This window comes from Pristiophorus japonicus, chromosome 7 (genome assembly GCF_044704955.1).
Source record: "Pristiophorus japonicus isolate sPriJap1 chromosome 7, sPriJap1.hap1, whole genome shotgun sequence".
In the NCBI taxonomy this organism is placed as follows: domain Eukaryota; kingdom Metazoa; phylum Chordata; class Chondrichthyes; family Pristiophoridae; genus Pristiophorus; species Pristiophorus japonicus.
In genome coordinates this window covers 194,082,510-194,110,349 of record NC_091983.1, presented here as the reverse complement: position 1 = coordinate 194,110,349, position 27,840 = coordinate 194,082,510, and the positions used below count along the sequence as shown (strand labels likewise).

Genomic DNA, 27,840 nt, shown 5'->3' with positions numbered 1-27,840 from the left:
TTTCCTTCTTTTTTCTCTCTCTCTTTTTCTCTTTGGTCATTACTACGCCATTCACTCTATCCAGATTAACCTTTTTCTGACTTCTGTCATTACCATTTCAATTCGGCCATCATCCCTTTTATTTCTCTCATCTCTCCTGCCTTCCACCCCATCACTTTTGTTCTTTCTTCCCCTTCCCCTTTCAGTGCTTAAGAATGTGCTCTTTTCGAACATTCAGCAGTTCTGACGAAGGGTCATCGACATGAAATGTTAACTCTGTTTTTCTCTCCACAGATGCTGCCTGACCCGCTGAGATTTCCAGCATTTTCTGTTTTTATTTCAGATTCCAGCATCGGCAGTATTTTGCTTTTATGGCAGGCTATACTAGATTGAGTAATGAGCAATCAGCCAGACTTAGTTAATAATCTAACAGAGAGGGAACATTTATGTGACAGTGATCATAATATGATCAAATTCAATATTAGGTTTGAAAACGAGAAACGTAACACTGTTACTAAGATTTTGGTAAGGCTAACTTTAAGGAGGAGACACAGACTGACGACAGCAAACTGCCCAAACTGTTATCAGGTAAAACTACAACTGAACAGTGGGAGATGATCAACAAAGAATTTTGCTTAATACAGGACCAATATACCCAAGGGGCAAGAGCTCTACTTACAAATAAAACAGCTATGGTCGGCAAAAGTGGTGAGATATAACAAAACTAAAAGAGCATACAAAATGCAAAGAATAGTGTAGATGCAGGGGACCGGGATATAAAGGAAGACAAAAAAGATAGTAAGATCTGCAAAAAGGGAATACGAAAAGAAATTTATGAGGGCAAGATTAACACACAAAGTTTTTACAATTATATTAGAAGAAAAGGGGCATTCAAGAATAAAGTGGGCCCTTTAAAAACAGATGCAGGTAATATTGCAGATGAAAATAAGGAAATGGCAGAATTGTTGAATCGATACTTTGCATCAGTCTTTACAGTAAAGGAAGAGGATAATACACCTGACATTCCAGGGAAACTAATAACGAATCACGGCTGGCACTCACTAAAGTTAACGTAAGCAAGAAAACAATATTAGAAAAAAAATAATGGCACTAAAGACTGACAAATCAACAGAACCTGATAGTTTCCACCCCAGGGTTTTAAAAGTAGTAGGTAAGGAAACTGCAGGTACTTTAACCATAATTTTCCAAAGCTCTTTCGATTCAGGAATTGTCCCTTCAGATTGGAAAATTGCAAATTTAACTTCAATTATTTAAGAAATGTGAGAGAGAAACCAGGAAATTATAGACTGGTTAGTCTAATATCTGTTCTGGAAAAGTTATTGGAATCTATAATTAAGGACAGAGCGACTGAGCACTTAAAGAAATTTGAGCTGATTAGAGAGCGCCAACATGTATTTGTAAAGGGTAGGTCATGTCTAACAAATTAAATAGATTTTTTGAGGAGGTAACTATGCATGTAGTTTATGTAAACTTCCAGAAGGCATTTGATAGGTTTCCACATAAGAGACTGTTAGCTAAAATTAAAACTCATGGAATTGAAGGCAAATTATTGACCTGGTTAAGAGATTGGTTAGACAGTAGAAGACAGAGGGGTCGAAATTGCCCCCCTCCTTATGGCCCAATACCGCCTCTAAAGAGGCGATAATGGAGTGGATAGACCTCACCGACCGGCAGACGGCCGAATCATCCAAAATTGTCCCCAGGCCGGGAGCAGCGGGAATGGATTTCCACGCTGCCCGTGCTGCCGCCCCGACAGGCATGCGCTGACCCCCTTCCGACTGACGGCAACACCTTTCCAGCCCGCACAGGAAATTGCCTCACGGGAGTAGAGCAGCCGCAGGTCGGTGCCACCGACAGGTTTCCCCTGCGGGAAGCTATGTGCGCTTGGACGGCGTCTCCGCCCTTAAAGGGGAAAGAGCACTGCCACGGACGCCATTTTATTTTACATGTCAGCCGACTCCAAGGTCGGCCCAACAATGGTGGCAGTGGGTTAGGCCGGGCCGCCAACAGGCAGCCAGGCACCCCCTCTTTGGTGCCAGACCACTGGTCCGGCCAAAACCCTCACTTGTAGCCCAATGGGCCAAACTAAACAATGCAGAGTTCGCAGTGGCCCTCCCCCTTTAACTGAAGGGGAGGGGCGTTGTGATGCGTCAGCGATGTGCTGATGACTCGTAGTAACAGCCAACCCAATCAAAGGGCACTTCCACCCCGCAGCCGACCGGAACACCGCCCCGACCACCAAAAAAACGAAGACTTGAATATCGCTCGATTCTACACCCCATGGATTAGGGCGGAAAAAAAATCTTCAAAACTGGTGAGTGCGCCTACTCTTAGTCGGGAGTGGGGTAATTTCAACCCCAGAGTAGAGATAATAGGTATCTACTCTAATTGGAAGGAAGTGACTAGTGGTGTCCCACAATGATCTGTGCTGGGGCCTCAGCTATTCACTATATTTATTAATCACTTAGATAACAATAGAAAGACAAATATCCAAGTTTTTACGATAAGTAGTGTAGAAACAGATAGATTTTACTAGCCAAGTGTATTAAGGGATATGGAGCCAAGGCAGGTAAATGGGGTTAGGATACAGATATAATCTCACTGAGTAGCAGACCAGGCTTAAGAGGCTGAACAGCCTACTTCTACTCCTATGTAGGAGGAGGGTGGATTAAAGTAAAATCAGATTCAGAAAGAAAAAAAAAAAGGAGAGAAGGAAATAAAGATTGGATATGTTTTAAAAGACAGAAAAAAAGAAAAAAAAAGTAAAATTTTAAAATTTGAAATTTTTTAAATCTCTAACAACAATTTACTACATGCAGGAATGAGATGGAACAATTTAAATTGTTCCCCTTCTGAGCTAGAGGGGTTGATTGGCATTGCATTAATAATTATCACGTCATTAAAAAGGTAAGTTCCAGCTCTAACTTTCTGTGGCAAGTATAATGGGCAACTAATTTGCAAATCCAGCAAGTCTTAAAAATAACGGGAGGCTAAGAGCGAGAAGTTTGCAGATAAGAGGTGAAAAAGGCCAGAGAGGGATCCGTAGATTAGGACAAGGATTCTAAATTCAATCCATTGAGCTGGGGGATAGGGGGAAAACTGAGAGTTAGTGTAGGTCAGCAAGCAATTGGTGAGCAGGGTTTAGTTCAGGATGGGATGTGTACAGCAGAGTTTGGCGATTTGGAGCATTTGAAGGTTGGCAAGCAGGATGCTGGAGAAGTTAAGGAGTGAGATTACGTTTTGGAAGCAGTAGAGGCAAGGTAGGGGGATAGAGAGAAGCGATATTGCAGAGGTGGAAGTCAGTGGCGTTGGTAGTGGATATGGGGTTTGAAGTTCTGCTGTAAGTTGAATAGAACGCAGAGGTTGTGCAAAGCCTTGTTCAGCCTGAGCAAGCAGTCAGGGAAAGGCAAAGAATCAATGACAAGAGTGTTGAACATTCGTCAGGGTGCCAAAGATTATGGTTTTGGTCTTGTGTTCGATTGTAGGAAATTCTGGCTCATCTATAAAGCAGTCTGAAAATGGAGATAATCAAGGTAAGGGTTCAAAAGGTAGAACTTGATCTCATCAGTGTACATGTGGCAGTTGACCCCGTGCCTAAGGATGATGTTACCGAGATGCTGCAAGTAGATGGGGAAGAGAAGAGAGCCAAGGTTGAATCCTCCAGGAACTCTGGAAATGATTGTGGGAAATTCCATTATAGAAAAAAAGACTTACATTTGTATAGTCCCTTTCACAACCTCAGGACTCCCAAAACATTTTGCAGCTAATAGAAACAGAAACAGAAAATAGGTGCAGGAGTAGGCCATTCGTCCTTCGAGCCTGCACCACCATTCAATATGAACATGGCTGATCATGCAACTTCAGTACCCCATTCCTGCTTTCTCTCCATACACCTTGATCCCTTTAGCCGTAAGAGCCACATCTAACTCCCTTTTGAATATATCAAACGAACTGGCCTCAACAAGTTTCTGTGGCAGAGAATTCCACAGGTTCACAATTCTCTGAGTGAAGAAGTTTCTCCTCATCTCGGTCCTAAATGGCTTACCCCTTATCCTTAGACTGTGACCCCTGGTTCTGGACTTCCCCAACATCAGGAACATTCTTCCTGCACCTAACCTGTCCAATCCCGTCAGAATTTTATGTGCTTCTATGAGATCCCCTCTCATTCTTCTAAATTCCAGTGAATATAAGCCTAGTCGATCTAGTCTTTCTTCATAGGTCAGTCCTGCCATCCCAGGAATCAACCTGGCGAACCTTCACTGCACTCACTCAATAGCAAGAATGTCCTTCCTCAGATTAGGAGACCAAAACTGCATTCAAGGTGAGACCTCACTAAGGCCCTGTACAACTGCAGCAAGACCTCCCTGCTCATATACTCAAATCCTCTCCCTATGTAGGCAAACATGCCATTTGCCTCTTCACTGCCAGCTGTACTTGCATGCCAACTTTCAATGACTAATGTACCATGACACCCAGGTCTCGTTGCACCTCCCCTTTTCCTAATCTGTCCCCATTCAGATAATATTCTGCCTTCCTGTTTTTGCCACCAAACTGGATAATCTATCATTTATCTACATTATACTGCATCTGCCATGCATTTGCCCATTCACCTAACCTGTCCAAGTCACCCTGCAGCCTCTTAGCATCCTCCTCACAGCTCACACTGCCACCCAGCTTCGTGTCATCTGCAAACTTGGAGATATTACATTCAATTCCTTCGTCTAAATCATTAATGTATATTGTAAATAGCCTGGGTCCTCGCACTGAACCTTGCAGTATCCCACTAGTCACTGCCTGCAATTCTGAAAAGGACCCGTTTATTCCTACTCTTTGCTTCCTATCTGCCAACCAGTTCTCTATCTATCTCAATACATTACCCCCAATACCATGTGCTTTAATTTTGCACACTAATCTCGCTTGGGACCTTGTCAAAAGCATTGTGAAAGTCCAAATACACCACATCCACTGGTTCTCCCTTGTCCACTCTACTAGTTACATCCTCAAAAAATTCCAGAAGATTTGTCAAGCATGATTTCCCTTTTATAAATCCATGTTGACTTGGACCGATCCTGTCACTGCTTTCCAAATGCGCTGCTATTACATCTTTAATAATTGATTCCAACATTTTCCCCACTACCGATGTCAGGCTAACCGGTCTATAATTCCCCGTTTTCTCCCTCCCTCCTTTTTTAAAGTACTTTTGAAGTGTAGCCACTGTTGTAATGCAGGAAACGCGAGAGCAAGCTCGTACAAACAGCAATGTTGTAATTATCAGATAAATCTGTTTTTTGTGTGAGGGATAAATATTGGTCAGGACATGGGGAATAATTCCCCTGCTCTTCTTTTACGTCCATCTGAGAGAGCAGACGTAGCCTCGGTTTATCGTCTCATCCGACAGTGCAGCACTCCCTCAGTACTGGACTGGAGTGTCAGCCTAGATTTTTATGCTTAAGTCTCTGGAGTGGGACTTAAAAACACAACCTTCTGATTCCAGGATAAGAGTGCTACCAACTGAGCCATGGCTGACACTGGAGATGCATTCAGACAGATAAGAGTGGAACTAGACTAGGGTGGTCCCACTGATGTGAATCACAAGGGAAGAGCTGGAGGAAAATGGCATCATCGATCATGTTGAACTCTGTAGGGAAGTCATGGAGAATAAGGAGAGATGAAGTGCCACAATGTCAGAGAGAATCTTAGTGGTAACCAACAGTCTTGGTGCTTTGGGCAGCATGGATACAGGATGATAGGGATTCACTCAATTGGGGAAGAGATAAGCATGCAGCTAGAAAATGAAGTTAGGCAAGGGGAGATTAGTCATTGGATGGTAATGAAATAAAGAAATGGGTCAGAGGTTAGACATTGAGGGTGGAACGATGATGTCAGTTTTGAAAACAGGGACAGTGTCTGAATAATAGCTGCCATTATCATCAACAAACATTGGGGCCAACAAAGATCAAAATTGGAAAGGGAGGGGGCCAAGTGGCAGGAATGAGTCTCATAGAAAAGGTGAGGTTAGCAAAAGTAGGAATGAGAAGTGAAAGGGGTTGATAAGGATGTTAATTCCCAGAGAATGAGATAGGCGAGATCGAGGGATAAAAGGGTGCGGGGAGTCGGAGGAGCAACACACGCCGGGAGATCGAGGCCGAAAGTAAAACAAAGTAGTAAAAAGAAATCGAAGTAGGACGTCACAGCCAAGCGGATAAGTAATTGGCTGGTTGATTGGCGAGTAGTTTATCTTTTTTCTTTTTTTTTCAGTAAGAAACCTTTGGCATTGTTGCCAAATTAAGTTAATTTAAGGGTTAAGTCATGGTAGGAGAGCCCAGGCCCGTGTCATGCTCCTCTCCTGTGCTATGTGGGAAATCAGGGGCACTCCATGACTACTATGTGTGCGGGAAGTGTAGACAGCTGCAGCTCCTGTCAGACCGCATTGCGGCACTGGAGTTGCGCATGGATTCACTCTGGAGCATCCGCGATGCTGAGAATGTCGTGAATAACACGTTTAATGAGTTCGTCACACCGCAGGTAAAGATTACAAAGGCAGACAGGGAATGGGTGACCATCAGGCAGCGCAGAAATGGAAAGGTAGCGCAGGGGTTCCCTGCGGTCATCTTCCTCCAAAACAGATATACCACTTTGGATACTGTTGAGGGAGATGGTTCATCAGGGGAAGGCAGCAGCAGCCAAGTTCATGGCACCATGGGTGGCTCTGCTGCACAGGAGGGCAGGAAAAAGAGTGGGAGAGCTATAGTGGTAGGGGATTCGATTGTAAGGGAAATAGATAGGCGTTTATGCAGAAGCAATCGAGACTCCACGATGGTATGTTGCCTCCCTGGTGCAAGGGTCAAGGATGTCTCGGAGCGGCTGCAGGGCATTCTGGAGGTAGAATGTGAACAGCCAGTTGTCGTGCTGCACATAGATGCCAACGATATAGATAAAAAACGGGATGAGATCCGATAAGCTGAATTTAGGGAGCTCGGAGTTAAATTAAAAAGTAGGATCTCAAAAGGTAGTAATCGCAAGATTGCTAACAGTGCCACGTGCTAGTCAGAGGAGAAATAGCAGGATAATTAAGATGAATATGTGGCTTGACAAATGGTGCAAGAGGGAGGAATTCAAATTCCTGGGACATTGGAACCGGTTCTGAGGGAGGTGGGACCAGTACAAACCGGACGGTCTGCACCTGGGCAGAACCAGAACCGATGTCCTGGGGGAGTGTTTGCTAGTGCTGTTGGGAAGGGTTTAAACTAATATGGCAGGGGGATTGGAATCTATGCAGAGAGACAGAGGGAAGTAAAATGGGGACAGAAGCAAAAGGTAGAAAGGAGCTAACCTGTCCAATCCCGTCAGAATTTTATGTGCTTCTATGAGATCCCCTCTCATTCTTCTAAATTCCAGTGAATATAAGCCTAGTCGATCTAGTCTTTCTTCATAGGTCAGTCCTGCCATCCCAGGAATCAACCTGGCGAACCTTCGCTGCACTCCCTCAATAGCAAGAACGTCCTTCCTCAGATTAGAAGACCAAAACTGAACACAATATTCCAGGTGAGGCCTCACCAAGGCTCTGTACCACTGCAGTAAGACCTCCCTGCTCCTATACTCAACCCCTCTAGCTATGAAGGCCATTTATCTTCTTCACCGCCTGCTGTACCTGTATGCCAACTTTCAATGACTGATGTACCATGACACCCAGGTCTCGTTGCACCTCCCCTTTTCCTAATCTGCCACTATTCAGATAATATTCTGCCTTCCTGTTTTTGCCACCAAAGTGGATAACCTCACATTTATCCACATTATACTGCATCTGCCATGTATTTGCTCACTCACCTAACCTGTCCAAGTCACCCTGCAGTCTCTTAGCGTCCTCCTCACAGCTCACACCGCCACCCAGTTTAGTGTCAGCTGCAAACTTGGAAATCTTACACTCAATTCCTTCATTTAAATCATTAATGTATATTGTAAATAGCTGGAGTCCCAGCACTGAGCCCTGCGGCACCCCACTAGTCATTGCCAGCCTGAAAAGGACCCGCTTATCCCAACTCTGCTTCCTGTCTGCCAACCAGTTCTCTATCCACGTCAGTACATTACCCCCAATACCATGTGCTTTAATTTTGCACACCAATCTCTTGTGTGGGACCTTGTCAAAAGCCTTTTGAAAGTCCAAATCCACCACATCCACTGGTTCTCCCTTGTCCACTCTACTAGTTATATCCTCAAAAAATTCCAGAAGATTTGTCAAGCATGATTTCCCTTTCATAAATCCATGTTGACTTGGACCGATCCTGTCACTGCTTTCCAAATGCGCTGTTATTTCATCTTTAATAATTGATTCCAACATTTTCCCCACTATTGATGTCAGACTAACCGGTCTATAATATAAGTTTCTCTCTCCCTCCTTTTTTAAAAAGTGGTGCTAGATTAGCTACCCTCCACTCCATAGGAACTGATGCAAAGTTGATAGATTGTTGGGAAATGATCACCAATGCATCCACTATTTCTAGGGCCACTTCCTTAAGCACTCTGGGATGCAGACTATCAGGCCCCGGGGATTTATCGACCTTCAATCCCATCAATTTCCCTAACACAATTTCCCGCCTAATAAAGATATCCTTCAGTTTCTCCTTCTCACTAGACCCTCGGTCCCCTAGTACTTCCGGAAGGTTATTTGTGTCTTCCTTCGTGAAGACAGAACCAAAGTATTTGTTCAACTGGTCTGCCATTTCTTTGTTCCCCATTATAAATTCACCTGAATCTGACTGCAAGAGACCTAAGTTTGTCTTCACTAATCTTTTTCTCTTCACATATCTATAGAAGTTTTTTGCAGTCAGTTTTTATGTTCCCAGCAAGCTTACTCTCATACTCTATTTTTCCCCTCCTAATTAAACCCTTTGTCCTCCTCTGCTGAATTCTAAATTTCTCCCAGTCGTCAGGTTGCTGCTTTTTCTGGCCAATTGATATGCCTCTTCCTTGGATTTAACACTATCCTTAATTTCCCTTGTTAGCCACAGTTGAGCCACCTTCCTAGTTTTATTTTTACTCCAGACAGGGATGTACAATTGTTGAAGTTCATCCATGTGATCTTTAAATGTTTGCCATTGCCTATCCATTGTCAACCCTTTAAGAATCATTTGCCAGTCTATTCTAGCCAATTCACGTCTCATACCATCGAAGCTACCTTTCCTTAAGTTCAGGACCCTAGTCTCTGAATTAACTGTGTCACTCTCCATCTTAATAAAGAATTCTACCATATTATGGTCACTCTTCCCCAAGGGGCCTCGCACAACAAGATTGCTAATTAGCCCTTTCTCATTACACATCACCCAGTCTAGGGTGGCCAGCCCTCTAGTTGGTTCGTCAACATATTGGTCCAGAAAACCATCCCTAATACACGCCAGGAAATCCTCCTCCACCGCATTGCTACCAGTTTGGTTAGCCCAATCTATATGTAGATTAAAGTCGCCCATGATAACTGCTGTACCTTTATTGCACGCATCCCTAATTTCTTGTTTGATGCTGTCCCCAACCTCTCTACTACTGTTTGGTGGTCTGTACACAACTCCCACTAGCGTTTTCTGCCGTTTGGTATTCTGCAGCTCCACCCATACAGATTCCACATCATCCCAAGGTAATGTCCTTCCTTACTATTGCATTAATTTCCTCTTTTACCAGCAACACTACCTCCACCTCCTTTTCCTTTCTGTCTATGCTTCCTGATGGAGAATCCTTGTCTTACAGATATTTAGTGTAAGGCCCATGCTTTCGTACGCCTCAGTGAAGATGTTGACTATGACTTGCAGATCAGTCTCTGAATGTGCGCAGACGCAAGCGTACTGTAGCTCTTGGATCTGGCCTGGAGACGATGAAGGTTGAACAGGTTCCTACTGGTTCTGTAGTTTAGTTCCACTCCAGCGGGGAGCTTGTTGAGGGTGAGGTGGAGCATTGCAGCGAGGAAGATCGAGAAGAGGGTTGGCGCGATGACACAGCCCTGCTTGACCCCGGTCCGGATGTGCATTGGGTCTGTGATGGATCTGTTGGTCAGGATCACGGCTTGCACGTCGTCGTGGAGCAGGCAGAGCATGGCGACAAACTTTTGGGGGCAACTGAAACGGAGGAGGACGCACCATAGTCCCTCGCGGTTAATAGTGTTGAAGGCCTTTGTAAGGTTAAAGGCGGCCATTTACAAGGGTTAGTGTTGTTCCCTGCATTTCTCTTGCAGTTGTCGCGCCTTAAAGATCATGTCCATTGTGCCCTGTAGTGGACGGAATCCGCACGGTGACTCTGGGAGGAGCTCGTCAGCCACAGGGAGAAGACGGTTGAGGAGGATTCTAGCGATGACCTTCCCAGTGGCTGATAACAGGGAGATTCCTCTGTAGTTGCCGCAGTCGGACTTACCCCCTTTTTAAAGATGGTCACGATTACTGCATCTCTGAGATCTCCCGGCATGCTCACCTCCTTCCAGATGAGAGGAGGTCATGCATTCACGCCAATAGTGCCTGTCCGCCATACTTTAGTGCCTCAGCGGGGATTCCATCTGCTCCCATTGCTTTGTTTATCTTGAACTGATGGATGACCTTTTCTACCCTGTGCAGGGCTAGGGCTTTGTTGAGATGGTGGTGGGTAGCATGCTGAGGGATGGAGTTGAGGACACTTGAGTCAAAAGCAGAGTCTCAGTTAAGGAGATCTTCAAAATGCTCCTTCCAGCAGGTCCTGACTGCCTCGGTGTCCTTGATGAGTGTACCCCCGTTCTTGGCCAGCAGTGAGGTGGGGCCTTGGGCCATAGGTGGACTTGACTGCGGTGAAGAATCCTCGCACATCATGGCTGTCGGCCAGCTGCCGAATCTCCTGTGCTTTCTCCGCCCACCATCTATTTGTTAGGTCGCGGTGTCTGGTCTGTTCCTCTACCAACTCATCAGTTTGGTCATTATGATACAAATATAGTCCCATAATCTTTAAATATAGTTCCAATTTCTTGACCAGAATATTTTGCCATGCTACAATAGCAGTGTATTCCCATATTTTTCTGCAGAAATTTTCTGCTGTCTGAAAGAGATCACAGATTCTTACAGCCTGTACCTTGGCTATCTAGGTCCCATTGTATATTTTCCCAAGTTTTATTGATAGCACACTGAAGGCTTCCAAAATTTCCAAAAACTCCTTCAGTTCTTGGATAACTCAAGTGCCTGCAATTGATTCAATACCATTCTGGAGTGAGTTTCTTTCCAGATTCAGTAGCAGTTTCTCTACATCAAACCACTAGACAGCAAAAAATACACGGGCAACAAAAATGTGGAGCAAAGTATTCTTGCGGAAGCAGCAAGCTTCACGAAGCAGCAGTAGGAGGATGTTCGCCGAAACAATTTTTGTCCATAAAGAGGACCGTCTCATTTTCCTGCCATTCTTGGTTAAAAACTGACTGACTGGCATTAAATACATTGCATGCTAATTGGAAGAGAAACTGTTCCCAGCAGCATTGTAGACATTTCCTGCATTAAAATAAAACTTTTTAAAAAAAGATTTGAAAAATAAAGAGAACCTAGAAGTCAAACTGGAGTTAAATTTCTATTTTTGGAGACACACAGTTGCCTTGACAGACACAGGACTTTAATAATGAAATTGAACCTCAATTATTTAGTGAGAATATTATTTGGTTACAAATCCTGGAATTAAAATTTCACAAAATGAGACGAACTATTCTTGTTTTACAGGGGAATTGTTACGATTAACCCTCCGGCCAATCACCTTAATAAGTGTAAAGGTTATGGGTTTATTACAATATTGATTAAGACAAGTTTGATCTTATTTTAGTATACTGGTGAATATTAAATTTGCGCAGAATCCAGCTGGCAGGCTCTATAACCTGTGATGCCACGTCGTGAATTCAGACCTCAAGTACATAAGAACATAAGAAATAGAAGCAGGAGTAGACCATTTGGCTCCTCGAGCCTGCTCTGCCATTCAGTAAGATCATGGTTGATCTGAAATGTCATCCACAGCAACATCAAAATCGTCCCAACTTCAGCAGCCTGCTCACCAGACTTCACAGCTTATTTGGTGACATCTATAAAGGAAAACCCTCAATATAAACCAGCACCTAGAAATCACAATCGATTCGGGAAAAATAAATCTCAAACCAGCAGGACGGGCTGTGTACAACTCAACTTCTGCTTAAACAAATTTACACTCCCAGAAAGAGAAAAAAATATATAAACCTGGTTTTGGCACTGTCTAAAAAAAAAGACCAGAAGGGAAACAAATAATTAAAAACTCGACAGAAACATATATAGAATCAAATTAAGTCACAGCAAACCTCCCTACCAGAGCTTTGGTCCTGTGTTTGGTTTCTACGGACGCAGCTGGGATAGTTTGTGTTTGTGGAGGGGTTTGAAAATCCCTCCAGCACTGCCGCGCTCCTCCTCCCACCGTTCAGCATTGGCTGAAAGCCGGCGCCAGGAGCGGCCAGTGCGAGAGGGCGAAGGGCCGCAGGAGAGCCACTTCACCCATATTTATAGTTCAAGGGCATGTGAGGGGGAACTGGGGTTCATGTTTTCAGCACAAACTATTTCTCCCCTTTGGAGGGAGACGCAGATGCTGGGAATCTCTGTGGAGGCTCAGGCCTCTGGTCTTCCGTCGCCAAGCAACCGCCCCTTCCCCACCCCAGCGGCCAAGGAGCAACAGCGAAAGCACAAGCTCTCTGCTGACATTTAAAGTGCCGGATCTCTCCGAGCACAGCGCCACTCCTGGGCACGACTTGCAGCTTCACAATAACTTCTTGCTGCTGCAAAATTTGCCGCTTCTGCTTTTTATATCTCCCTTTTTTATTTTGTGTTTTTTTTTGTGGTTTGATTTAGTAATTGATAATAGGATTTAAACTTTAATCTAATATGTTAAAATAATTCTGGTGTGAAGAATTTATAGCTAATTTTGCAACAACAAACTGCATTTATAGCGCCTTTTAATGTAGAGAAACGTCCCAAGGTGCTTATTCACAGAACTTCAATCAGATGAAAATTGGTGCTGTGACAAATGAGGCAGTATTGGGAGGGATAACAGCATTGGCTCAGTGGTGGTGCTCTCGCCTTTTTTCATCACAAGGTTGTGGGTTTGAGTTCCACACCAGCAACTTGAGCACATAATTTAAGCTGATACTTAAGTGTAGTACTGAGGAAGTGCTGCACTGTTGGAGGTCTTGTCCTTTGGAGTAATGTTAACCAAGGTCCTGTCTGCCCTTTGAGATGGACGTAAAACATACCATGTGTGATATCTTCAAGAGAACAACAACCTGTAAGATGGCTGCAGTTCCAGAATCTTCTGATCTGCTGGTCAAGTGACCTGCTCTTTATTAAACAGCACTAGCTGCAGTAACACAGGCATCCACAGTGTGGAGCTACAGATATTACACCATGGTACTATTTTGAAGAAGGGCATGGTGTCCTGGACAATATTGATCCCTCAAATAATGTCACTAAAACATTATCTGGCCATTATTTAATCGCTGTTTGTGGGACCTTGCTATGTACAAATTGGCTGCCATGTTTCCCTACATCATCTTCATAGGCGGTCCTTCAAATGAGGATGACTTGCTTCCACACGAATTCACAGATGTTTCAATGAAGGACCAGATGTTCTAGTCCTGAACTCCAATTGAGGGGATGGAAGATGCCTATGCATGGATTTTTTTAATGTGTGGTGACCATTGCACATCAGCCACCACATGTTTCCCTACATTACAACAGTGACTATACTTTAGAAGTATTTCATAAGCTGTAAAGTGCTTTGCGATATCCTGAGGTCATGTAAGGCATTATATAAATGCAAGTTTTCTCTTTCTTTCGACCAAAAGCTTGGACTAAGAGGTAGATTTTAAGGATGGCCTTAAAGGAAGGAAGTGTGATGGAGTGGCAGAGAGGTTTAGGGAGGGCAGTGCAGAACATAGGCTCCAGACAGCTGAAGGCATGAGCGGCAGTGGTGGGGTGAAGGGAATGGGGAAGCATAAGAAGTCAGAATTGGGCTGGAGAAGGCTACAGAGATGGGGAGGGATTTTCATATGAGAATCAGTTATGGGGACGTTACCACAATCCATTATCAGGAACAGAGTGACTGTGCACTTGAACAAGTATCAAAGAGAGTCAGCATGGCTATGTGAAGAGTAGGTTATGTATGATTAATCTAGTTGAATTTTTTGAGAAGGTCACGAACATGATAGATAGGGAGTGTCTATGAACATTTAGAAGGCATTTGATAAGGTTCCGTATAAGTTATTGGAGGTAACCTTGTAGCATGGTTGATAATTGGATAATTGGTTGGGATGTAGGAGACAGAGAGTAGGGATAAAGTACTCATTGGTGGATGTGACAAGTGTTGTTCCTCAGGGCTCTATATTGGGGTCTTAGTTTTTCACCATGCATAATCATCATCATAGGCAGTCCCTCAAAATCGAGGAAGACTCGCTTCCACTCTAAAAGTGAGTTCTCGGGTGACTGTACACTCCAATGTGGGATTTACAGTCTCTGTCACAGGTGGGACAGACAGTGGTTGAAGGGAAGAGTGAGTGGGTAGTCTGGTTTTCTGCTCCTTCCGCTGTCAGCGTTTGGTTTCTGCATGCTCTCAGCGACGAGACTCGAGGTGCTCAGTGCCCTCTCGGATGCTCTTCCTCCTGGGCCAGGGATTCCCAGTTGCCGGTGGGGATGTTGCACCTTATCAAGGAGGCTTTGAGGGTGTCTGAAATGTTTCCTCTGCCCATCTGGGGCCCACTTGCGGTGTAGGAGTTCCGAGTAGAGTGCTTGCTTTGGGAGTCTCGTGTCGGGCATGCGGACAATGTGGCCCACCCAACGGAGTTGGTCAATGGCTTGGATGAAGGGCGAGAGAGTTGTATAGACAAATTTGCAGGTTACATAATAATTGAAAAGCAAAACAATCTAGATATAGAATGGTATGTAGCATAATGCCCTTTCAGCACAGATCCTGGGCTTGAAACCATCCTAGAAAGATGGTGCTTTCCTTGTAAATACTGTTTACTGTTAAGAAAATGGGAGGCATCAGGGTGGTGATGACTCGACCGGGCGGGAGGATCAGAGGCAGGGATTCCACAGATCCCCCACAGTACAAATAGTCATTTCATAAGAAAATTGGGTAGCCTTAAATCAACCACAGTATTGAATTGTCAAAATGTGGCACAAATTAGGCAAACTCACTCAGAAAGATTGAAAAGGTGAACAGCTCAAATGTCCTCCTCTACCCCAGTGGGGATAGATCAATGAGGCAGGACTTCAACCTTCCTCTTTGCTTCCACCCCTGACCTCAGGCTATTTCCCAGGATCAGGGTAATTTACATATGTAGGGCAGATGCCCAGGCCACTTACAGTGTCATTGAGCCTTGGCCTCAGTGTAGTGTAATTGATGGTGTCAGCTGTTAATCTATTGAAAAAAGGTTTTGAAACTTTATGTTTTTTTAATTGCCTTTGTCAAAGCATGCCTCTGAATCCTAACACCCTCTGTGGCTTCCCAACAATGCTAGACACCAGGAAACCACCAGCCAGGATGCAAATGACAAAAATTATGTTGGATGACATAATTTGTGTCCCACTATAATACACGTTCCCATATTTAAGTAGACATATGACATGCCTGATGTCACTTTCAGTGGGAAATTAGAGAAGTCACATCAAGTAGTGGGCCCTTCGCCGAATATTCTTTTTCCACCTGCCCATATTGCACTGCTTTATGAGTGGAACAAGGGAGAAAATTGGGCTTCCGCATGTTTTGGCCAATAGACGTATACCACGTCTAATGTTTATATGTGCGTTTTGATTACAGTTGTATAATTGGCACGCATACTATTTTAATGTCTGTAAATCTTTACTAAAGGTGCACATATTTAGCCAATATATCTAAATATTGTATCAATCATAATAATACAGACTATGCAATCGACTTTAAAAAAAATTACATATTATGAGTGAATTCAATATTTTATTATGGGCTGTAGAGATTTTGCTACAGCATAATATACTATCAATTTAATTAAATTAATTTTTTTTAAGTTTATTGCTGTTCAGAAAATTACTAAATCTTTCAAAATAGGAAAAACACACAACTCTCAACAAATTTCATATTCCACACCTGTTTCTCGAACATAATGTTCTTTTCAGGCTCTCCATTCTCCCATGCATTAATGCATTGTAACTGTAGCTGCAGGAGCGAGCAGTTGTCTGCAGTAGTTGACAGCTGAACAGATGGACCTAAAGAAACCATGAGAATCAGGGCTTCAGAAATACTCAATTAATTCTCATTGATTGCTTTGTATCACGGCCCACTCGTATGATTTTACTTTTATTTTTTCTCTTAGTGTTCATCATCTGAGTGCTGAGGCTGAATAACTACCTTAAATTTATTGACAGCCAGTAATCAACACGGATTAGACAGATGTTCCAATTTATGGAATGATGTTGTATGTTATTTGAAATTCGAATGTTTAACGGAGTAAAAATAGATTCTGCTTCAGTGCTGTTTTCTCGGCTTTTTTGTTACTTTTTTTCCCTCATGTTCTCTATCAGCACTTTGTTGCACAGCAGATTTGGACTAAGGGTTTTGGCACTCCAGTGTTTTGGTACATCCTTTGGCAAACGAACCAAAGGTGGGCAGCGGAACCGTTACAAGGACACCCTCAAAGCCTCCCTGGTAAAGTGCGACATCACCACTGACACCTGGGAGTCCCTAGCCAAAGACCGCCCTAGGTGGAGAAAGTGCATCCGGGAGGGCGTTGAGCTCTTCGAATCTCAACGCAGCAAGTTTGAAGAGGTCAGGCGCAGGCAGCGGAAGGAGTGTGCGGTAAATCAGTCCCACCCCCTCCTTCCCCTGACGAATGTCTGTCCCACCTGTAACAGGGTCTGTGGCTCTCGCATTGGACTGTTCAGTCACCAAAGGACTCACTTTAGGAGTGGAAGCAAGTCTTCCTCGATTCCGAGGGCTGCCTATAATGATGATGATGATGACATCCACAATATTGACACAATGGTGCACTGATGGGAATCTTCCCACAACCCCCTTTATGTTTTTTTTTGAGAAATGACAGATGGAGCATCAGAGATAGTATTTGTCCCCTTTTGGGATATTTAGCTTTAAGTTGCTGTTTATTTGTTTTTACCCATTATTCCTTGTAGGATGCTTGGTGGTTAAAATGGAGGTTGGGCATTTCCTCCTGTGTTCCCGATGCATTTGTGCATTTGACTGTTTTAAGTAAGACGTTAACCCATTTAAAACAAAACAAGTTAACGCCTGCAGTAAAATAGTGAGCAGATGTTATATAAATGTGCTAAGTATTCGTCCATTACTATAGCCAACAGTGTCTCTTCTCTTTTCTCTCTTAGGCAGTCCCTCAGAGTCGAGGATGACTTGCTTCCACACTAATATGAGTTGTCGGTGACTGATGAGTCCAATGCAGGATCTACAGTCTCTGTCATAGGTGCAGCAGACATTGGTTGGAGGGACGGGTGGGTGGGGTGCTTGGGTTGTCGTGCACTTCTTCCGCTGTTTGTGCTTGGCTTCCGTGTGCTTTCGGCGAAGAGACTCAAGGTGTTCGGTGCCTTCCTGGATGCTACTCCTCCATTTTGTTGGTGGGGATGTTGCACTTTTTCAAGGAAGCTTTGAGGGTGTCCTTGAAGCATTTCCTCGGCCCACCTGGGGCTTGCTTGCCACGTCGGAGCTCTGAGTAGAGTGCTTGTTTTGGGAGTCTAGTATCGGGCATGTGGACAATGTGGCCCATTCATCGGAGCTGATCGAGTGTGGTCAATGCTTCAATGTTGGGGATGTTGGCCTGAGCGAGAACACTGGCGTTGGTGCGCCTATTCTGTCAATGGATTTGGAGGATCTTGCGGAGGCAGCGTTGCTGGTGCTTCTCCAGTGCTTTGAGGTGCCTGCTGTACATAATCCCTGTCTCTGAAGCATATAGGAGGGCGGGTCTGCTCTGTAGACTTTGAGCTTGGTGCTGCGTTTGAAGCCCTGGTTTTCAAACACCCTCTTCCTCAGGTGACCGAAGGCTGCACTGGCACACTGAAGGCGATATTGGACTTAGTCATCGACATCTGCCCTTGTTGACAGAAGGCTCCCTAGGTATGGAAAATTGTCCATGTTGTCCAAGGCTTCGACATGGATCTTGATAATTGAGGGGCAGTACTTTGTGGCTGGGGCAGGTTGGTAGAGAACCTTGGTCTTATGAATGTTTAATGTAAGCCCCATATTCTCGTACTCTTCGGTGAAGGTGTTGACAATGGTTTGGAGTTCGACCTCCGAGTGTGCGCAAATGCAAGCGCCGTCTGCATACTTAAACATAGAAAATAGGTGCAGGAGTAGGCCATTCGGCCCTTGTAGCCTGCACCGCCATTCAATGAGTTCATGGCTGAACATGCAATTTCAGTACCCCATTCCTGCTTTCTCACCATCCCCCTTGATAGAAACATAGAAAATACTGTAATTCAATGACAGAGGATGGGGTGACCTCGGATCTGGACTGGATGTGACGGAGGTTGAACAGTTTCCCAGTTGTTCTGTAGATTAGCTCCACTCTAGCGGGGAGCTTACTGAGGGTGAGAAGGAGCATTGCAGCAAGGAAGAGCGAGTAGAGCATTGGTACGATGACACAGCCGGTCCACACTAGTATTGGGTCTGTGGTGGATCCGTTGGTCAGGATCACGGCTTGCATGTCATCATGAAGCAGGTGGAGCATCGTGACGAACTTTTGTAAGCAGCTGAATTTGAGGAGGACACTCCATGACCCCTCATGGTTAACAGTGTCGAAGGCATATGTGAGGTCAAAGAAGGCCATGTACAGAGGCTGGTGCTGTTCCCTGCATTTTTCTTGAATTTGACGTGTGGTGTAGATCATGTCCATTGTGCCCCTTAGTGGGTGGAATCCGCATTGCGACTCTGGAAGGAGTTCTTCAGCCACTGGGAGAATGCAATTGAGGAAGATTCTTGCGATGACTTTCCCTGTGGCAGACAGCAGGGAAACTCCTCTGTAAGTACCGCAATCGGACTAGTCACCTTTCTTGAAGATGGTCACGATTACAGCATCTCTGCGATTCCCTGGCATGCTCTCCTCCATCCAAATAAGAGAAATGAGTTCATGGATTCACGTCAATAATGCTTCTCTGCCATGTTTTAGTGCTTTGGTGGGGATTACATCTGCTTCTGAGACCTTGTTGTCCTTCAATTGTTGAATGGCCTTTTCAATCTTATGCTGGGCTGGGGTTGTGCTGACGTGGTGGCGGGTAGCATGCTGCGGGGTGGAGTCGAGGACACTCACGTCGAAGACAGAGTCTCAGTTAAGGAAATCTTCTAAGTGCCCCTTCCAGTGGGCACTGACTGCCTTTCTGTCCTTAATGAGTACCTCGCCGTTCTTGGCCCTCAGTGGGGTAGGACCTTGGGTGCTTGGGCCATAGGTGGTCTTGACTGCGCTAACGAATCCACGCACGTCGTGGTTGTCAGCTAGTTGCTGGATCTCCTGCGCTTTTTCAACCCACCATCTGTTCTTTAGGTCGCGAATTTTATGTTGGACCTCGACCTTCAGACGTCTATAGAGCTGCTTTCTTGCTCTCGAGTTGTGTCCGTTACTATAGCCAACAGTAATTTCTAGGCTAATATTGCAGATCAAAATGATTTCTAAAATGTGAATTTTCACCCTCCTTGCCCCAATTTAAAAATTCAAACATTAAATATTATAGGGAGAATTTTAACTGGCATAGGGTTTCGGGAGGGTGGTGGGGATGAGGGGGTAGGGTGAACGGCAAGCCCACCTGACGTCATCCATGTCATACCAGTTTTAACTGCAGGGCCTTATTTTCATCCGATTGGCTGGCTGCCTACCTGATCTCCTAGGGAATGGGAAGCCCACCCACTTACAGGGCTGGATTTCCGGCTGGCCTCCAGAGGACTATTTAAAGCATGAATGTATCTCTTAATGGGAGGCTGCATTCACTTCTTAGAGATTGCTGCATTATACTGGACTGCTGCTAAGACATTCAGCACTCAGCAGTCTTCCATGGAGTGTGTGGCAACCTCCATCGACACTGCAGTTAGACCCTCACACCAGAAGGCTGTGTCACCAGCTTTTGCAGCTTTGTTGTAAGGTCAAACTGCTGCCATTCAGACTCTAGCATCCAATGTCTGCTCCACCTTGGAGAGATTAGTGGAACTCAAGGAAGATGCAGCAGAGGGAAGGACACTACAGCATTTTGCAAACAGTAATTCTTCAGACAGCAGCCTTCCACTTGCCATCATGTAACCTCTGGAATTACTGTCTGCAAGGTGCTGTAGTGACCTGCCCTCTGCTGTTCCTTCCTTGCCTTCACCTAAGTCGACCTCATCAGATATGGGGAGTTCCTCCCACTGTTCCACGTGCAAAGTTCTTTGGATAACGACATGCAGCACACTACCACAATCCATGAGACTATCTGGGCTATATGAAAGTGAGCCCCTGGCCTATACAGGCACAAAAAACATTGTCTGAGGAGCCCAATTGTGAGTTTGATGATCATCCTGGTGATCCCACAGTTCTCTTTACACCTGAGCTGTTCAGGAGGGATGGCAGGATGTCATCAGCCAGCTGTGGAAGGGGTAATCCTTAGCTCAGAGCAGCCACTCTCTGATATTCCTTTACGGGGGAATACTGGGAGAATGGTTGACTCGTACAGGATGAAGGCTTCATGAGGGCCTACTGTAAAACCTAGCACACATGCATGATTCTGTGGCAATGGTCGCTAAGCAACTGCATATTCTTGGAATTAAATGCGTTCCTATTAATATCTCCTGTAGTATCCTGGAAAGAACCTGAGGCCAAGAATTTAAAGACTTTGGTTACTTTAACTACCACTGGCAAAGCACAGCCATCTGGTCCAGCAGGCAGCAGATCTTGTTGCACGAAGCTGCAGAGGTCTGCGACAGCTTGCCTGAAAAAATGCAGCCTCTTCAAACACTGCTCCTCAGACTGATCCAGCAAACTCACTCTGGACCTGTAGACCCAATGGGCTGGTCAAGGCCTTCTTCCTATTGTCAGAGACCTAAATGCTGCTCCTTGTGGCAGGGCAGCCTGCTGCTGCTGTTGCTGCTCCTGTTGCTCCTCCTCCTCTGGCAACCAGATTAAAGTAACAAGAATGGTGCCTATCATAAGTTGTGTGTTTATTGAGGGCGTTTCAGCCGAATAAATGGAGGAGAAATGAAGCAGTCTCCAAGGCAAACTCTCCTGTGGAAATCCAAAAAACGCAATGATCTGACTGCCCCTTTAAATGCTGCTTTTAATGACCCTTAGAAACCAATGCTGCTATGCTTTACTCAGCAGTTTCAATACTGGGTGAAATTTCAGTTCTACAGGTTAAAATTGCATCAGTGTTGTAGTGACATAATAAGTCTCCACTCTTTTTATATTCATGAGACGCCTGCCTGCTTTTATAGGCACATCAGACTCCACAGTTATGGCAACCTGCCTTGCAGACCCCTCTTCTGGTTCATCTGCCTCGTAAATTAGCCTCGCTGCGGGCTTCCTGCACATTCTGGCTAAATGTCCACTGAAGTTACAATTTCTACAGATGAATTGTTGAAACCTACAGGTTTTTGCAGCATATCTGCCCCCGCACCTCCAGCATGAGCTGAGATTGTTGTGAACAAAAGGACTGTTACCAGGCATTCCTCTCTGATTTTCTCTTTGATTACTCTTGAGCACTCTGTTAGTGGGTATCAATGGCCCCATCCCGGGACACATTGTCCACCGTGATGGTGTAAATGTCTGTTCAACCTGCCATTGTCTCTGTTGAGGACCCACTCTAGAGTCTGTTACTGCCTGGTTGGTGTCGAATTGCCCTTGCCTGCCTGCGGGGTTCTGAGTCGCGTTTACAATGTTAACTCCCTGATCCATCGCCACGTTGGAAGCAGAGTTGCGCGCGTATATTATCTTGGTTTCCTCCTCCCCCGCCTGAAGGTCTGAGCCATCAACGCCGCCACTTCCAAGGTCAAGTCCTTGGTCTCAATTAGCTTTGTGAAAATCCTGGCATGACCAATGCCCTCAATAAAGAAATCCCTTAACATCTCCCCCTGCAGGCGTCTGTGAACTTACAGAGGCTGGCCAAGCGCCGAAGGTCCGCAACGAAGTCCGGTATGCTCTGTCCTTCCCGACGTCGGTGTGTGTAGAATCTGTGTCGGGCCATGTGTATACTGCTCGCCGGTTTGAGGTGCTGAGCTCTTCAAAGGTTTTGTCTGCCGGCTTCTCGGGTGCGAGCAGGTCTTTCATCAGCGCGTACGTCTTAGGCCCACAGCTAGTCAGTTGATGCGCCCTTCGCTTGTCAGCCGCTGCATCTCCCAGCCAGTCCTTCGTGACAAAGCTCTGCTGGAGCCTCTCAACGAAATCGTCACAGTCCTCACCAACACAGTACCGTTCCTCTGTGCTACCGGTGACCATTCTCGCGAGTCGTTGATTCCCATTTCTCGTCGCCAAATGTAGTGTCCTTACACACTACTATAAATTCACACGAGGCACATTCTGCAGACAAGGTCACCTGTGACCTGAATCTTTATTCACAGGACCAAGAAGTGATGGCCCTGCGTGGGATCTCCCTTTATATACCTGGATGACCAGGTGAGGAGTGTCTCCCACAAGTTCACCCCCTGTGGTCAAGGTGTGCATTTCTCAGGTGTATACAGTATGCAGTGTTGTTACATGAAGATTACAGTTACATGAAGGTTACATTCATGACAGTTATGGCCTGAATTACAGTGACAGGCGACCGGAAGCTCGGGGTCACGCTTACGGACTGAACGAAGGTGTTCTGCAAAGCGGTCATCCAATCTGCATATTCAGTAATATAGATTGAGACATACTCACCATTTGCATCTTCATTATTGATGCTGATATCTTTCTTATTGTTTTCTTGCTCCGAAAACTTTATGGATTGAACACATTCATCACATAGATGTTTCATGTGCTGCTCAGCTTGTTTCCGCTCCCCCTCCAGTTGCTGAATCTTCTCCTGAAGACTTTTCCAAGCTGTTGGATATTAGCAAAAGATAGACACTTACTGAAAAATCTCTTTCCTAATTTTACAACTTCGTCACACTTACTTTTTCTTTATTTAAAAAAAATAATGGGTTGGATTTTCAGTTGTCTAGTGCCTTAGTTAGCAGCCAGAAGGGGCATTAATGCAAGCGTAATAGCTTACCATCCGGGCCCGCAGCTTTTAGCGCCCCGACAGAAAATTCAGTTGATGGTTACCGGGTTGCAAAATGCTAGCACCTGACTGCTGATGATCACTCCGATCAGGACATCAATCCTGGTGCAACGCCCATGCTTGCTCCCCAATCGATATATTATATGCGACCACCTCATTTAGCGACCATCACTAATCACGTCTGAAAAAACAGTCGTAAAGCCTTCCTGACTCGTTAATTGGTGGCTACTTAAAGGGATGAGTTAGCACTTCCCTCAGAGGTCACAGTCGTGCAATGTTTACACAGATCACGGTGCGTGAGCCTCTGAGCTTGCAGCGGCAGACAGACATAACAGTTCAGCTTGAGAATGTCATTTTGAGAACTTTAATGGGTACACATTACTATACCACCAGCATTGCATTCTACATGCTCTAGCAAGGTGGTGTCAACAAAAAAGGGCTGTTGGCCATGTCAGTGGCCAAAGGAGGAGAGCCCCTAGATGTCGGAGCAGGAGGCCTTACCCCCCACTGCTTTACTAGTGGCAATGTTCATACCTGGACATGTCCGAGGAGCAGTGTGTCAGAAGGCTGCGCTTCCGAAAGGAGGTACAGAGATATGCCATCTCCTGCAGGCAGACCTGCAGTCTCACATTGGCACCAGACTGCGCTGCCCGTTGCAGTGAAGGTCACGGTGGCACTCACCTTCTATGCCTCTGGCTCCTGACAGGCTACATCAGGAGACAAATGCAGCATCTCACAATTCGCATCACATCGCTGCATCCGCAACATCACACAGGCTCTCTACACATGCAGAATGGACTTCATAAACTTCCCGATGACCATGGTGAAACAGGATGAGCACGCATATGGATTTGCCAGGATAGCAGGCTTCCCAAGGATGCAAGAAGCAATTGCTGCATGCATGTGGCCTTGCGAGCACCATTTAGAATGCAGAGGTCTTCAGAAACAGACACCACTCCTTAAATGTGCAGCTAGTGTGCAACAATATACAGCACATCCTCACAGTCAATGCTCGCTATTCTGGAAGTGCACATGATGAGTTTATCCTCCAGGAGAACACTGTGCCATGATTCTTTCACCCACCACGGGAAGGCCGAGGCTGGCTGCTCGAGGACAAGGGATACGGCCTGGACACCTGGCTAATGACCCTGTAATATATTCTTTATGACATCACTAACACACACATTGCACAAAATGGTTCTTACTGGAAACTCATCATGTGACTTGTCACGACACTTTTATTGTTGTACTTCAATAGTTGCATTGCCACAGTAGTCCACTAGGTGGAGCAGTAGTCCTCTAGGGGGAGCTCTATATTACACCTCTCCCTCCTTAATGAAAAAGTAATCATAACAAAATTATCATACATAACTTTCATGGTTATACACAACAAAAGGACTTATTTTGCCATATTTACAAATCAAACTTACCACTGGTTTTCTGTCTCGAAGAGGATACACCTTTGCTCTCGAACAGAACTTTCCAAACATGGTCTTGAAGTTAGACTCATCCTCGGTGAGACTGAGGAGAGCTTTCTTCCAAGGGTAACCCTTGATTTAGATTTGGACTCTCTACAACTTCAGATTGTTTGCCTGCCTGACTCGGACTCAGACTTAAATTCTGACATTCTCTTGGACTTGTTTTCTAGTACATCTTATATAGAATTTGCTACTGGTAGTCTACTTGTAACAAGACTATCTGACTCATCAGAAATAATCGAATCATTCCAATTTTCAACTCCTTCCACATCTGTCGGTAAAATATGATCAATGTGAACAAACCTAACCTTTCCATGATCAAACATCTTGACCAAATATGTGCGAGAGCCACATATCTTCACTATTCTTCCTGGAAACCACTTTAACCATTTATGGTGATGGTTGTTCACTCTAACCTTCTGATTCAATTTCACATTTCTTTCTCTTTTACTCTACCTCTATTATGATTCTCTTTCTGTCTTCATTGTTTCTCTTCTACTAAGTGTGCCAAGTTTGGCTTTAGCAACGAGAACTGAGTTCGCAGCTGTCATTTGAGAAAGAACTCTGCTGGTGTTCAACCAGTGAGGAGTATTACGACAAGTAATTAGAAAATTTGCCAATTTGTGGTCCAACAACAACTGCTGTTTCTTTGGATTTGGATCCAATATTTGCTTGATGAGGGCATGTTTTACAATGTGTACTGTGCGCTCTGCTGCACCCATTTGAAGCAGGGTGGTACAGTGGAACCTTGGTATGTTTCACACCATTTCTGCTCATGAACTGTACAAATTCTTCTGAACAAAATTGCGGCCCATTATCAGACGCAATTTCTTCTGGGAGGCCATATGAAGAAAACAATCTTCGCAAATTGTCTATTGTTTTACTTGTTGTTATTTTCCACATCGGAAACACCTCTACCCACTTCAAATGGCTATCAATCACAATAAACAATTGTTGTCCTTCCAGCTCAGCAAAATCTAATTGTAACCTTTGCCACATCCTGGGAGGCCATTTCCATGGCTGCAATGGTACTGATGGTGGTTTCTTGCTAACCAATTGACATGTTGTACACTGACTAACGATATACTCTATATCTTTATCTAGACCTGGCCACCATAAGTAACTGCGTGCAAAACTCTTGGTCAAGTACATTCCCAGGCGCTGGTCATAAAGATCTTCTAATTATTTGGACCTGAACTACTTTAGCACCCCACATGATACAATCTTTATCCACTGATAATTCATTCCTACGAATGAAGTATGGATGAATATATTTCTCTGATACCCCTGGTTTGGCCTGTTGGATTCACAAAATTCTTGGACCCCTATTCAATGGACATGTGTCTGGAATTTAAAAGGGAACTGTGTTAGACTTTTGGAGGAGAAACTTGGACAGAAATATCTTACTATTAGGCGCCTTTCGACTAAACTAGGGCTTTTTAGATTGAGCTTGGACATTTTACACTGTATGCTGGGTCTGCATAGGGAAATGGGATCCTTATAGGGCTGTTAACCCACCTGGGAGGCAGACCCCAGGTAGACATTAGCAGTCTAAAAAAAGCCCACTTACCAGGGACCCAGATACATACATATTTTAATAGTTCTTAAAAGGCTATACAGAAAAACCCTGGCATCAGCAAAACACACAATGGACAGTATCAAGACCTGATTACATTCTAACAGCACCATTCACAAAAACCCCATCAACACCTTTGGGAATCTTTGAACATTAGCATGATACATCAGCCCACCAAAATTCTCACAAAGGGATCACAGAGTTAATCAGCCTGCCAAAATTGCACAAAAGCAGTCATCAAAAATCAATTGTGCACCCGAGCTTTGGCACGGAGGTTTAAGCAGCCTCTCAGGTATAACTGGGGGCCTTGCTGGTAGCTTGGGGGGTAACCTTTGGGCTGAGGAAACACTTTTGAAGAAACGTACTCAAGAACACTCTGGAAAAGCATTTGGACTCTGGGCTCTTTGACTCTGGCTTTGAAATATCTAACTTGCCACACGAGGTTACAGCAACGCAACAAGAAGAACCTAACAAGAAGCCTCGGAGTCACTGAAAAACAACAATCATCCAGCACTGACTCAAGGAAAAAACTTATTTACCATCAAAACATTGACCAGTGCTAATACCAAAGACATTGCAACCAGCCAAAGAATCCACAAGATTCAAGAGAGAGAAAGCAGTGTGCAACTGGTCTAAATGGTGGAGAAATCCTTTGGTGAGCATAGTCCCTGCAATTTCAGAGCGTAACTTAGTTAGTGTAGTGGTGGGAGGTGTTTTTTTTTCACTGCATAATCTCTGTATCCATTGCATATACGTTTTCCCCCTTTTTCTGTACATTTCGTTATATGCTATTAAGTTAATGAGCGTGGTGTGCTATTTTCTAAATAAAATATTTGTTCTTGCACCAAACAGTTGTCTGTCTACATCCTCTAAATAATTCCAAGCTCGAGAACCAGGGAGTGGGACGATTCGAACCGTTAAGGTCAGAAAAGGCTGACAAACCCACCACCCCCTACATGCCAGCCATTTGCTATATAATTATACACCTTTGACATAAGTGGGTCACGTTTGGTTGCTCTACCAATCTCTTCAGCTGTGACTTGCAGTTCATCAATGTATGAAAAATAGAACACTTCTTCCCTATTGGGTGTAACTTGTGATGGGGATAGCAACCTGGACATAGCATCAGTATTACTGTTATCAGCTGATCATCTGTACTCAATGTCATACGTATATGCTGACAAAATCAAAGCCCATCTCTGCATTCGTGCTGCAGCTAAGGGTGGAACAGGGAACCAGAATGTCCAGCAAGATGACGAGGACCAGCAGCAGCCACAGAGGAGGCAGCGTGCCAATGTTGGCGACACCAGGGCTATTCCGCAGTGGCTCATAAGGCATTGCTTTGCTTAAATGGAGGAAGCTGAGGGATGTAGCTAATAATGACCTCGCATTGTGTCACAATAATGGCATATCTCCATTCCAAGTCCATAGTCATAGACCAGAGGCTGAAGGAGACGGTCAAAGTAACATTTTATTTTTCAAACATCACTCAAATAACCCCAAAAACCCCACACCCGCAAATAAAACAAAACATCATTATACTGCAGAACATATGTACAGAGCTCCCATGGGGACA

At 44.7% G+C, this 27,840-nt stretch overlaps 1 protein-coding gene across 3 annotated transcripts in view; it reads right to left on the bottom strand.

The window, feature by feature from the left end:
- Positions 1-27,840, bottom strand: part of cep57l1 (centrosomal protein 57, like 1) — a 245,591-nt gene that overhangs the window by 72,226 nt on the left and 145,525 nt on the right. For all 3 annotated transcript variants that reach the window (XM_070885656.1, XM_070885655.1, XM_070885657.1), the window contains 2 exons: positions 22,868-23,029; positions 16,120-16,238 (listed from right to left, as the gene is read on the bottom strand). In XM_070885656.1, the coding sequence (XP_070741757.1) occupies positions 16,120-16,238; positions 22,868-23,029 (281 nt within the window). The remainder of the gene's footprint in view (positions 1-16,119; positions 16,239-22,867; positions 23,030-27,840) is intronic.